At 47.4% G+C, this 14,511-nt stretch overlaps 1 protein-coding gene across 1 annotated transcript in view; it reads right to left on the reverse strand.

Annotated features, from left to right (window-relative positions):
* LOC311236279 (carbohydrate sulfotransferase 15-like) overlaps positions 1 to 14,511 on the reverse strand; it is a 97,282-nt gene that overhangs the window by 12,204 nt on the left and 70,567 nt on the right. The window contains exon 4 of the mRNA XM_084323959.1: positions 954 to 1,097. Within this exon, the coding sequence (XP_084180085.1) occupies positions 954 to 1,097 (144 nt within the window). The remainder of the gene's footprint in view (positions 1 to 953; positions 1,098 to 14,511) is intronic.

Consider the following 14,511-nt stretch of genomic DNA (forward strand, 5'->3'; position numbering starts at 1 on the left):
ACGAGGGGCATCAAATCTTTTTTTTTTTTTTTACTTTTTTTTTTTACTTTTTTTTTTAGATCGATGTCATGACTGTGCATTGCAGACTCAGGGAGGAGGCAGAGAAGGAGAGAAAGAGACACAAGAGTTACAGGTAATGGAAATATATCTTTTTTCTCTTTATTATTAAAAACGTGGCCTATTTGAAAGGAGATTGATTTAATAAAAATAAATGAGCGAAAAATCAATATACAGTATATATACAGTATATATATATTAATATATTATTATTATAGTAATTGGCTATCATACTGCAATATAAACTGAGTTTTATATTGAAAAGAGCAGCTTTATTGGTCAAGATTGAAGGCTCTATATTGCAGGAAATTGCACGTACAGGTTCATTAAATTTAAAAAAAATCTGCCGTGGGGGGGGGGGGGGGGGGGGGGGGGGGGTCGTGCCAGACCCCCTCCAAACCACCCCTTGCCTGTCCCAAAAAAAAAAAAAAAAAAAAAAAAAAAAAAATTGCACCCCCACTTTCAACTATAACTAGGCGGCCATGACCTGGGTTACTCATATCATATGTCAAGGGACAGGGGACATGTTACCACTGTCCTCTGACGTTATGCGTGTTCTCTGGCAAAACAGGAAGTAAAAAAACACACAAGGAAGGAAGTGGAAACTGTTGTAAAAACCCCCAAAAGGTTGGAATTGGACTCAACTGACATCATGCTAGACGTCATGTAGCCGCAATGCTATGATTCTTATCTTGATTATAACTCCCCTTAAATACCGCAATCATCACTCAGGGTAACAGGTGTGATATTGAGGTGTGACACTTTCGCAAAGGAAAATCACACCCCCACCTAGCTGGGTTTTTTGATGGGAGGCCAACTGCAATATTACACACTCCGAGAAAACAAAAACACCAGACGTTTCCCTACAGAGTGAATCGAGCCGTCGGGCTGTTTACCGATGATGATGTTGCGTTGGCCGGGGGCTCCGGTGGAGTTGGCCGCCACGTGGTCCTGGATCTGGTAGGCCGCCAGGTCAAACAGGTCCAGGTAATCCTCCACCGGGTAGCGGTCGTGGAACCCTTCGCTCAGACGAATGATACCTGGTGGACAGGGTTCGGAAGGTTACTTTTAAAATGTATTCCAGTTACAGATTACTATCGATTAGTGACGTAATCCATTCGATTAGTCCATTGGACAGTAACATAACCTGATAAGATGACCTTTAGGGTTACTTTGCCACAGAATTGGAGGGTAAAACGGACAGTTTTATTCCAATTTACAGAATGTCATTTGGATAAAGATGTTATCGTTGTCTGCAATCGTCAATTTACAAGTAGTGCTTAACACATTGGGCGCCAGACCCGAGATATCCCGGGTTAACTCGCCAGCGGTTGAGTGCCAGACCAGAGATTTCTCGGGTTTTGATCCTTTGATATTTTTCCTCTGATCCCCATTCTAAATCATCATCCGGATCATTCTAGCCATCCCTGGGTGGTTTGTATATGTTTGAATTGCAATGCCGATCGACTATCGCCAGGTGGCAGTAGCGTATTTTACCATCAAAACGTGTATAGACATATACACTGGTAATCGCGATGGCGATGCGATCACTTGGAATTATTATTTTTGGAATACCTTCTGGCTAAGGTAAGGTATATTGTATGTCTATTTTACCGAATCTGAAACGTGTTTTTCTAACGATGTTAGAAACGATGTTTTTCACCGGACGTAAAACATGCTCGGCAAACACGATCACAGTTTTTAGTTAAAACGACCCCCCCCCACCCCCCCCCCTTGATGATGATTTTGTGAAGGTACATATATACATGTTATATACCTTTGATTTGGGGGTTCAGGGCATCAACCAGAACGATTCGGGCTTATTGCACATAACGCGTTTTATCTCACAATCTATGAAAAAAGACTGGATTATCTTGGAAATGCGCGATGTTTAGCGTGTAATAAACTACAAACTACAGTGTGTAGAACCACATTTTTTTCCATGTTGCACTACAAGTAATGTCTGTCAAATGAGCCACACCATTGTCTCCACAGCTATAATACAGAACACACACACAGCTTTGCAAACATAGTGAAACACAGTGGAAACGACTATCAAGCTGGCCATCTAGCGGTAGAGATAACCGCTAAGCGTGGCGCTGAAAGTGTTAATGACTTTTGTGCTCTTATTTGAGCAGAATTACAATTAGAACAGAACGCCCCTTTCAGACATGCTTCTGAGTAATCCAACACGTTTTTCAAATGTTTGTAAAGCGGGTCGTGGCCACACAATCAGCTCATTCTCTACTTTCACCACCGAGAAGTTTTCGTGTATACACCACTTTAGTTTAGTGCTAAAAGTAGTTTGTTGGACAAAGCTACGTTGACATTATCTCTTTTTTTTTTATCCACTTTTTCTCCCATTTTCTATATTTTCTCCCATCCCAATTTCGTATCATCCAATTCAACCCTCCCCTGTCACGAACGCTGTTTCTTGCCTCCCACAAGCCGGCTGCAATGTGGACTAAGTCATACATAGCACAAGTCCCCTGCGGTACTTGAGGTAACAACAGTTGCATCTTTTCACCTGCGCAGCTCGATCTCTCAGTGGCGAGGAGTAACGTGTGGGAGGCTCACGCTGCCCCCAACACTTCCTGATTCTACTGCGCAGGCGCACCAACCGACCTGTAGGAGTCGCTGTCCCCACCCATCAGTTTCCCACCCCCTAATACGGCCAATGTGTATTAGTATGAATGACCAGCTAAACTGAAAGCAATGTGGAGCGCTGGGCTCGAACAGGCGAGCCCAGCGTCTCCGCATTCGTGGCGAGCGCCTTGCCCACTACGCCACGTAGCCGCACGTTGACATTATCTCTTTGTTTTTCGGAAAATTTGGGAGAGAGAAAAAACAAAGAGATAATGTCTTCACCGTCGGAGGGTCTAGACGACTACAACTCTACCCTCCACCAGCGCTTCACTGTCGCGGTGTCCTCCGTGCGTCTTGGGGCGTTTCCTGGCTCCACGGTTGTGGCAGACAGGTGCGCTCGAGTGACACCCGGAGGAGAGTGTGCTTCGCCGAGGGGCCGTTGAGCTCCCATCTCCTGTGAGGTGGCTGAGTTCCGGCACTGGTTCCCCCGCCAGAGGGCAGTCGGCCGACAGGCGGACAGTTCCTCTGGTGGCCGAGGATTTGCGTCGCAGACTCTTCGCCTCGGCTCGTTCTCGTCGTAGGACGGCAAACAGCGGGGGTGAACGGCCTAGTGGCAGTGTTGTGCTGTAGCCAAGCAAGAGTTCCCTTGCCTCTTCTCCATATCCAATGGAGACTGAGGATTTCATGGAGGGGGCGGGGGCTCTCTTATTCGAAGGCCCGGCGGAGACGAGACACTCTCCCCTTCAGGGAGTGGCAGAGAGTGCTACGTCTCCCTGGGGACCCTCATACTCTGGGGCTGGGTTAAGATCTCCACCCCGGAGACGAGATGCCCAGCTATCTGCCGCGTCGGACGATGGCTTCCGGTGCAGCCTCCCGTACGCGAGGGATGCGAGTGACGTGGAAGAAGGTATGCAAGGGGAGTTGCTTGCCTTGTTCCCCAAGCTCATGGCGGCCGCCGCAGCTGCCAATGGCGTGGCGTTGCCGCAGCCACTGCCGGCACCTGTTCCCGATGACATGATAGGTCATCTCTGGCAACGCCGTCCTGTGAGGGAGGCGGGCGTTGTCTGCCCATTCTTCCCAGCAATGGAGGCCTACGTGGCACGGGGACAGGTAATATCCTGCATCGTCGGCCTTACCCCCTCCTACGTGCCAGTCACGCGGGTGGTGGGTTTGGTCCAGGGGCTGAAGGACGGGGTGCCTCGACTTGATAGCCCGATGGCATCCATCCTTTGCCCCGAGATGGTGTGGGAGCCGTTACAAAAGCCATTTCCCCAGGGGAAATCGGCTAGGCAGTTGGCTTCATGGAGTGACCAGGTGTACATCGCCTCAACACAGAGCCTGGCTGCAACCTCCAACATTGCGCAGCTGGCGTGCTACATGTCGGGGCTGATGGCGGGCGGGGCGGTACTGGACGACTGTCAACGGTACCTCCACGCCTAGGCGGCTGGAGCCATCCTGCATCTGACTCAGCTGCAGGCGATAGCGGCCGAGAAGGAGCGCGCCCTGGCCACTCTCATCCAGCACCACCTTTGGCTGAAGCAGGCGGGGATTCCGGACCAGAGGAGGATTCCACTGCTCGAGGCCCCCCTCTCCGATGCTGGACTCTTCGGGTCGGCTATGCAGCAGATGACGGCAGCCTGCAGAGAGATGGAGGAGCGCTCCGTACTCCAACCCCACTTTCCCCGACCCGATGCCACCGGTGACGTGAGGAGGAGGCAACGCCGGCAGAGGTCTGCGGCCGTCACCACCGTCACCACCGCCGCTGCCGGGCCTTCAAGGTCGCCCTGCGCCCGGAGGGAACGGTAGGGATCGACGTGACCAGGTGGCTCCTCAGCACCGTCCCTCCGGGCCGGCTTCCCGTGGGGGCAAACGGCGTTCTGCGCGTGGCAGGCGACGCTAGTGACTCCCCTGTTTGCCCCCCCCCCCCCCCCCCAAATATGATTTTTTTGTTATTAAATAAAGGGTCCCTGACTCCCTCCTGGTGAGGGACTGTTTTTTGTTACAAAACGTGTGTTGATTCACTATATATTTGGGGATACGGTGTAAACCCTCAGCTACTGCTGGGGTTGTGCTCTTGCTTAGGGAGTAGTACGTGCCGTTTTCTCTGAAAATAGTTTGGTCGCTATTATGTATGACTTAGCAAGGCCTGTAGTTAGTACTTGGTCAAGGACTTATGTCTTCTCTCGTCATAAAAGACGGCGTTCCTCTTGCAGTAGTGAGAGTGAACATTTGCATTTTTTATTGTGTAAAGAGGGTTGTGTGTATCGTGTTTTTATGTTTAAGCAAACGTGGCATTGAGTCCACAACTGAGTTGGGTGTTAGCCTACAGAAGTTTACATATATAGCTCTTGTACCAAGGCCTTGGCCACTCTCTTTGGTCTGTGTTTTTTCTTAACTTTAGGGTAAAGGTGTAAAAATTCGGGTGGCAAGTTCGCACATGAACCTGACGCAGTGTATAAAGCCAGTTTTTTGCACAAACGAGGTTATCGCCTGTGGCTGGCGTGCAGAATGTGAAGCTATTGCCCTAACGGGTATATGCGCTTTCAGGTCGCATGCTACAACTGGTGTCATGGCGCTGCTTTGTCGTTGCATCGTATCAGGGGTGAGGGGTCATAAGGGGTGGACTGATAAACCCCTCCCCCCTTTACTGATCGGCCAGGAGGTTGGACCTCCTGCCTGTCAGTCTCCCTGTCGGCTGAGGGGTCAGCGCGTCACAGGGAGGGGGAAGGGGGGGGGGGGGGTTCCCTGGTTCCACTCCATATTAGGATGGGTGGGTCACAGGATTTCCCCCCGGCCATGGAATACGTCACTGGGCGCGTTTTTTCCTATTGGCCATGAGACATCCGTGAGTTTTCAGGCTCTGTGCTGCAGACCGCTGTCATTGTCAAAGTTGGATGATGCAATGTATTCGAAAACTGTTTGTTTTCTGCTCTGCTCTCTATTAAAGTGTGTATTGGGCCGTTGGTCACTTGGCCCAATTATTACATGTATCTTTTTCAATTGTTACTCACGTAGAGGTCTCTCTGGGGGAACTTATGTCTTTCCCTCTTATGTAAAGAGCAGAATTGACAGGGTTTTACCCTCAGACGCGTCATATGAGACCCGTGTCTGTCTCTTATAGGCCGGCTTCCTGCTGCTCGTCCCAGACAGCATGGAGGAAACGTTGTCTGGTGTTTCTTATTAGAATTCGCCATCGATATGTTTCAGGTTCTCGACGTGCATATATCGCTGGCCCTGGGTGCTTTCCATGTGGAACCACTTTATGGCTGGCGCGCCTTGGTTGCCGTTTTGTATGCGGGCAGCTGGGAAGGAGATTTTTATCTCTACCGAGCGTCAGTGTACTTACAGGGGCCAGTGTTGAATTGCAGTCTCCCTTAGGGGTTAGACTCGACGGCTCGCGTGCATTTCCGGGGGGAGATGACGGAGTAGATCAAAACATTGGCGGAGGGGTCTCACGCCCATGAGGTGGGCCACCGGGAGCAGTGCGTTCGCGTACTGACCGTCTTGGTGGCGCCCTCTGTGATGTTTTGGATCGACACGCGTACCTACCCCCCTCTTAGGACTGGGGATGGCGGCGTGACTAGGACACAGGACTGGTTCTGGTCGCGCCGGACCAGGTCAGTTTAACTTGTTGACCGCCGGGGCACAGGTCTTGGTACCCCGAAGGACTTTGTGCTTTTCCGGGGGGAAAATGCCGGGTCGGACCGGGCGTCGCGGGGATTGATGTCGTGGATGTGTGTGTCATATGTATGCCACCACGAGTTGCCCTTAACAGTGACGTGCTTGGTCCATACTGTGTGGTCCGCCGGGCCCAGGTCCAAACTCGTTCTCGTCGACCTGTTGGCCTGGGTTAACCCTTTGAAAACTGAAACACTTGTACTGCTTGTATAGCCTGTGTATACACGCAGTTATGTTTCTGAGTTTTCTTTGTGAACAACCGCCTCCTGTTAAACCTCCTGGTTGGTTCCCCGGTGTGTTGGTAGCAGAGTCGACTCTCGGGTTGAGGCCGGGCCTGACCCCATCTGCCCGAGAGTATGCCCCCGCATCTTTCATGACGTCTGCCAATTGTGTCAGCCTTTTCTTTGAACCTCGAACCCGCTGGAATTGGCGGGGTCAGGTTTGTGGAGGTTGTGACATGGTGCACAGCATACCAGACACCCCTTCCGCCGGGATACTGTTCTTGCAGTAGACCCTTAAGCGCCTGTCTAATCCGCAGTGCTCCGGGCACAGGTTGAGTTCTGCTCTTGGGGCCTGTTGCCTGGATTGAGGGATCAACCTCCTTGGAGGGTTGTCTCCCCGGCATGCCGACTGGCCCCACAGTATTGTGGGAGGGTAGCCTCTTGAGAAGAGTGCTTCAGAGCGGCGTGCCAAAGGGGGGAAGGGCCTTCACTTGATTTGGGCCCTGTCCGATACGCTGGCGATGTGAGGGGTGGTGTCACCAGTGACCGTCTGGTGGGGTCTCGATGCCGCGGCCTCGTTGGCCTCACCAGGCCCCTTTTTCAGGGGGTCCTAGTCCTCGGGTTGTCCTAGGGCTGGGACCTCCTCCACGCTCCGCTGCTGCGGCCTTGCCACAGGGTCGACCCCGTGATGTTGGGCGCTGTGACAGGTTTTTTTTGCTTCACGTCCGTTCCCTGGTGGCATGTGGGATGCGCGCTCGAGTGGTCGTGGGCCCTTCTGAACGAAGGTAAGTCCCACGGTCTGTTCACCTTGTGCGTTTGAGGTGCTAAACCCTCTTCGCACAGTCAGATCCGATCTCCCTCCCGTCCTCCACTAGGGGGGGCCGGGGGGGCTCGGATCCTCCCCAATTCTGATGGTTGTAGGGGGCCTCAGCGGGTACATTTGTCGAGCTTTTCGCTCTGCTCAGCTCCTGTGTTCCAATAGAGCAGAGCGTAAAGCTATACAATCTATAACTTAAGGTTATTCTATAACCCTAGTTATATGAGTATAGCGAGCGCTCTGCTTTGACTCACTGAGGACCCCACGGTCTTCTCCTTTGGTGGTGAAAGACTTGGGAAGGAGCTGATTGTGTGGCCACGACCCCGCTTATATAGGAGCGGATGTGGGTGTGGCCAGGCAAGTGGGTGTGTGCATGTGAACGTTTTTTGATTATTAGAATGGATTAAACTATTAAAGGGATAGTTCCAATAGAGCAGAGTGCTCGCTATACTCATATAACTAGGGTTATAGAATAACCTTAAGTTAAATTGCATTAAAATAGACAAAGCTGAATGTAGTCAGGTCAAGTCAAGGGCAAATGTATTTATATAGAGCTTTAAAATACAAACCCAGTTTGCTCCAAACTGCATTTATGTAAACATGAGAAACATGAACTAGAAAACAACACTAGAAAGTAGAAACACAGTCAAAACAGTCAAACTGAAATAATGGAAACAAACAAAAAGATCTCAATGGATTCTGCCGATCTAATGTGAGGAAGGTTATTTCACATAGGCTGCAACAGTAAAGACTGGAACAGGATGTTAACCTAGACTTGTTTAATTTGAATCGAAACAAATCCTTAAAATCTGGAAGATCAATCTTCTTTTTCTCTGTGGATGTGTTAAGATTATCGCTAAATGTTATTTGTAGCATCCCTCCCTCCAATTCCTGCAGATGTCTCTACTTTTCCTGCTGAACTGCTACGGAAAATCAGTTCACCAAATTACATCTTTTGACACCAACAGCAGGTGCTGTGGTCCCCTGTGTTTCAGTAGGTTACTACATCACCATAACACCCTGAAACCAACGCCATCGAGCCTGATTGAATGGAATCGGGACCCTGGTACAACTTACAGTACGTATACAACAGTAACTAAGATATTGTTGATATACAGTAGAGAGTTATTGGACGATGAGTCATGTCTACCCATGGACCTTCATGGTAGGACTGTCCTTGACTAAAGACATTCTCAGTCGACTAATGTTATTCATAGGACTTTGCCAACAAATCGATTGTTGTTGATTCAATAGACCTGACTATCTCAAACCCCACCCTCTTTTCTTGATCCTCCTATCACAACAGGAAGCAAGAGTTGTGATGGGAGGATCAAGAAAAGAGTGCAGGATTCTCAAAACTGTAAAATTGTGTTTCCAACATGCAGTCATGCAGACGGCCTTCTTTAAATCTAGTGCTCGCCAGATATGTGCTTCAGGAAGAAAAGAAAGGAAAAAGCTTAACAAATTACTAATGTACTGATAACATCTTGGTCAACTAATGGCATGGTCATCATTTGTACAAATGTTTTTTCATCTCTCCTTCACCATCATTCAAAACCATGCAAAACTGTGCCACACCATTCACCTTCAGTTGCTTGGTCAAAGTTCAAATGACCTGCAAAATCACACAGCAAACAACACAACATGTCTCTGGCTCAACCAATGAAGGAAGCAGCTGCGAGGATTTGGGACTGATGAGCAATGAATGTGATTGGTTGAACACCAAGCAACATTGTAATCCAGGACCGCCCACTTGTGTGCGAGGATACTTGGTATGGCCAAGAACCAGCGTGACCCATAGGACCAAAACAACCCCTTAACTGACAAATCAACCTTACTTTATGGAGCTGCAGTAATGCTGAGTTTCTCCAGACGGCAGTAAACACGATTTGAAAACTTTCAGAAAGTCTTGAAACACTCCAGCTGCCTCATTAGCCAACCAGAGATGTCGCAGTTACGTAAATTGGGTCATTATCTCTCACTTAGAACCCCCCCCCCCCTCACTGCCCCCCCCCCCCCGCCCACAGCTTTCAATATGTCTGAAGTGCCACTGAATGATATCCTATTTTAAATTTTATTAAATAGAAAACGGTGATACCTGTTTCTTGATATTAATTTGCAATGGCACACAGGAGACCCCCACACCCCCCTCTTTTTCACCGCATTGGCTGAATGCCGTCTCCTGGGAAATGAAATAAATAAATATAAAAAAAAAACAAGAACATTTAAATTCAGAGTGTTCTCGAGGGATGTGTGAGGAGAAAAGTGCTGATTACCCGTGCATAGCCGTAAGAGAAATACTAACACAGAGCGAGACACACAGAGAGAGGCCAAGAGAGAGAGAGCAAGAGAGAGACTAGGCGAGAGAGACACTAGGAGAGATAGAGATACTAGGAGAGATAGACCAAGAGAGAGACTAGGAGAGAGAGATAGAGATACTAGGAGAGATAGACCAAGAGAGAGACTAGGAGAGAGCAAGAGAGAGATTCTATAGGAGAGATAGTCTAGGAGAGAGCGAGACTAGGAGAGAGTGACTAGGAGAGAGCAACTAGGAGAGAGAGACTAGGAGAGAGAGATAGACTAGGAGAGAGTGACTAGGAGAGAGTGACTAGGAGAGTGACTAGGAGAGATAGACTAGGAGAGAGCGAGACTAGGAGAGAGTGACTAGGAGAGAGCAACTAGGAGAGAGAGACTAGGAGAGAGAGATAGACTAGGAGAGAGTGACTAGGAGAGAGTGACTAGGAGAGAGAGACTAGGAGAGAGAGATAGACTAGGAGAGAGTGACTAGGAGAGAGTGACTAGGAGAGAGAGACTAGGAGAGAGCAAGAGATAGAGAGAGAGACTAGGAGAGAGCAAAATAGAGAGACAGGGAGAGAAAGACCAAGCGAGAGAGGGGGAGAAAGATACCAACAGAGAGAGATAGACAGGGAGAGAGCAAGAGAGAAGATGAAAGGGACAAAGAAGAGTGAGCAAAGGAACACGTCCTTGGGATACATCTCTCTCTCTCTCTCTCTCTCTCTCTCTCTCTCTCTCTCTCTCTTGGGATACATCTCTCTCTCTCTCTCTCTCTTGGGATACATCTCTCTCTCTCTCTTGGGATACATCTCTCTCTCTCTCTCTCTCTCTCTCTTGGGATACATCTCTCTCTCTCTTGGGATACATCTCTCTCTCTTTTGGGATACATCTCTCTCTCTCTCTTGGGATACATCTCTCTCTCTCTCTTGGGATACATCTCTCTCTCTCTCTCTCTCTCTTGGGATACATTTCTCTCTCTCTCTCTCTCTCTCTCTTGGGATACATCTCTCTCTCTCTCTTGGGATACATCTCTCTCTCTTGGGATACATCTCTCTCTCTCTCTCTTGGGATACATCTCTCTCTCTCTTGGGATACATCTCTCTCTCTCTCTCTCTCTTGGATACATCTCTCTCTCTCTCTTGGGATACATCTCTCTCTCTCTCTCTTGGGATACATCTCTCTCTCTCTCTCTCTCTTGGGATACATCTCTCTCTCTCTTGGGATACATCTCTCTCTCTCTCTCTTGGGATACATCTCTCTCTCTCTCTCTCTCTTGGGATACATCTCTCTCTCTCTCTCTCTTGGGATACATCTCTCTCTCTTGGGATACATCTCTCTCTCTTGGGATACATCTCTCTCTCTCTCTCTTGAAGGAACACGTCCTTGGGATACATTATTAGGGATGCTCGATATTGGCTTTTTTACCGATACCGATATACCAATATTGTCCAACTCTTAATTTCCGATACCGATATCAACCGATATCAACCGATACCGATATATGCAGGGTCCCCCCCCCCCCCCCCCCCCCCCCCCCCCCCCCAAAAACGGAATAATTTCAGGTAATTAACATTACATATCTCTTGTCATGTAATTAACACAACATTATGCATACTTTGACAATACATAAAATTATAATTTGTTCTTACTTGCTTGCCTGGGTAAATAAAGGTTAAATAAATGTAATAAAAAAATAAAAAAAACGATACCAATATCAAAATTGTATGCCAATATCGGACATCCCTAATTATTATACATTATTAATAAACAAACTTGAAACTTGAACTTGAAACATACATCTCTCTCTCTTGAAGAAAACATCCCATTCAAAGCCAGTACTTTTTGCTGTAGCAGTAACTGTTATATTAGTGAGAAGAAACATGAATAAAATATTCAAAAGGTATAAACCAATATGTTGTCTTCTCGATAGGTGGCATACCTAAGACATGCATACAAAATATTCAAGTCATTAAATAACTTATAGACACTCCCGGCAGCTGCAGGACATACAGCACACAGGTCTGCTGAATATCAGAACAGCACATCCGCAGCAATAAAACCCCCATGAACACCTTCTTGTCTATGCTGTAGTATAGAGCAGTACATGGTTAGGCACTTAGGTAGAGCGGTGTCTCAGGTAATCTGGTAATCTTAAGGTTCCTGGTTTGATTCCGGCTTCTCCTGGCAGCGTGTCGTAGCGTCAGGAGACACTTAACCCCTAACTGCTCCCGATGAGCAGGTTGGCACCTTGCACGGTCGCCTCCACTGTGGGTGTGTGAATGTGTGAGTGAATGGGTGAATGTGAGGCATAGGTTGCAAAGCGCTTTGGATAAAAAACGCTATATGAATTCAGTCCATTTTACCACATGCTACATTGGCTGCCTTGCATAGGAAACAAAGTGGGACGTGGAATTATGTGGTTAACTATATTATGAATGGTATCCGGTCGTCTCTCTGTACTGTATCATTATATCTAATCTATCTCTTAACTTGGTAATCAGAGACGGCTGTGAGCAGAGCCATCAGTTGAGAGGCAGATTGTTGCCATACAGTATATATCATCAGCCAGGGTCCTCCCACGCACCACACACACACACACACACACACTCAGACTCACTCCTCACGTCTGCCTTTTGCACTGATGAAGATCCTCCATTATTCATGAATCTAAATCACTGCTACACTTAAAGAGGACATAAAGGAAAGTGCGTCGGTATTGGGAGTGATGTTGATGTTTTGCACTCTTGTAGCACTGGACCTTCAAACGCTAAACTAGACGCCTAATGATAAAGGTGAGGGATTATCATTAAATGACAACCATGGTTTCCTTTACTCCGCCCCCAAACAGCCATGGGCTGACTTGCTCACTTTGAATCCACACCAAAGAGCATCCATCTCAAGGATCTATGACGCCCTCATGTCATTCAACGACTGGTTAAATCAAAGCTAAAACAAATTGGGAACAGGAGCTGGGGATGGAGTTTAATAATGAGTGGTTGGACGAGGCCACAGAGAGAATACACACCACCACGTCCTGCGCTCGTTTTAGCCTCATACAACTCAAAAGTAACTGCATAGAACTCACTTTTACGAATCCAGGCTTTCTGAGATATATCCGGAGGTGGATGCTCCCTGCGATTTGATCTTCACATGTCCAGAACTCCACACCTACTGGGATGGATTTTTCAATACTTGGTCCTTAGTAGTTAATTTAGCCTTGCCACCATGTCCACTGATAGCAAACATTCGTTCTTAACTCTAAACAAAAACAAATTATCGCATTCACATACATTTTCGCTAGATGCATTATATTGTTACATTGGAATCCTGTGTGTGCAAGACTGTTCTTATAGTTATTATTAGGTGGGGGGGGGGGGGGGGGGGTTGTTTTGTGACAGCGTTCTAACACTGTCTTTATTATTTCTCCACTACAAATACTATGTTCTGTCAGCATATCAGCAGTTGTCAAAAACATGTTTTGTATTTATTTATTTATTTATAGATTTTTTCCCATATTGTATCCCCTAAAAGTTGTACGGAACTCTTTAAAATAAAAAGATAAAAAAATATTTTAAATCTTAATAAAAAACATATAAAAGGAAAAGACAACCATGGCTAACGAGATGTGACATTGTGACACATTTGTAAGACAAAACACGCTATGAGAATACTATATGAATACATAAAGAAAACCAGCACGATGCATGCTGTCATGTGAGAACCAACAAACGAACAAAATCTCCGTTACGACCCACGGCCACTTCCTGTTGTTTCAAGTACATTTTCAGGGGGAAACCGGGGATCTCGCTCTGCGACAGATCTCGCGGCTTTGTAAAGTCCCATCTGTGGCGGTCGCGCTCCTCTTCACATCACAGACGTGCGCGGTGGCAGAGAGGCGCACGAGAGCCTCCTACACACATTCACACACTCCCAGTTCACCCCACTCAGAAGGGGGGGGCTGGCAGCCAGGAGAGCAGAAGCCAGACCGTCAAAGGCCCCGCTGTGCTGCTTGCTGCTGAACCTCTACCTTATCTCTCTCGCTTTAGCCGAATGACACATTCCTGCCCGTTCAGACTCCATTAAAGCCAACACTGTTTCTTTAAGTTAGTCTGGATATTTGCGGCAGACTGGGAGGTCCTGAAGATAACTGTCATTTTGAAACATGCTAGTAATCCGTTGGGAGGCAATTATAGAATAATAGAATGAAAAAATATTATAAAATGTTTTAAAACTTGCCAATTTCCAATGTTTTTTTTTTATAAAAGTTAAGGAAAAGGAGAGTCTTGATTAGTTATCAATTAAAGTTAATTACATTTGCTTCTTTTCTCTTTCAAACACTAAATCCACACGTATCTCCACAGGAAGTGATGCATTCATACCATCAATTCAACAGATGAATTCAATGGTGGAAAATCTAAGGAGGAAACTAATCTGAGAGATCGGTTTAGCTACGAGCAAATGTGGTACGGAGTGCAGTGATGAGCTTCTTTTGCACCACAGCATAATATGACCAAACACAAACGTAGATGTGCTACCTGTGCTGTTTGCAAAGGAAACCCAAAGCTGCAGATACAATCGAACAGGAAACAGTGTTACGCATACCCGTGTGTGTGTGTGTGTGTGTGTGTGTGTGTGTGTGTGTGTGTGTGTGTGTGTGTGTGTGTGTGTGTGTGTGTGTGTGTGTGTGTGTGTGTGTGTGTGTGTGTGTGTGTGTGTGTGTGTACATCTCACAGCTAGGCTACAGATGTGATCTTCTAGTTTTTATCTTTGGAAGTAGGGCATGTGTACAAGTTGGTTGTGAGGGGCCTAATAGCCGGTCTCCCCAAAAGGAAGGGCAAGCAGTTAGCAAGGTACTGC

Source organism: Notolepis coatsorum (genome assembly GCF_963971535.1).
Source record: "Notolepis coatsorum genome assembly, chromosome: 10".
Taxonomy (NCBI): Eukaryota; Metazoa; Chordata; class Actinopteri; order Aulopiformes; family Paralepididae; genus Notolepis; species Notolepis coatsorum.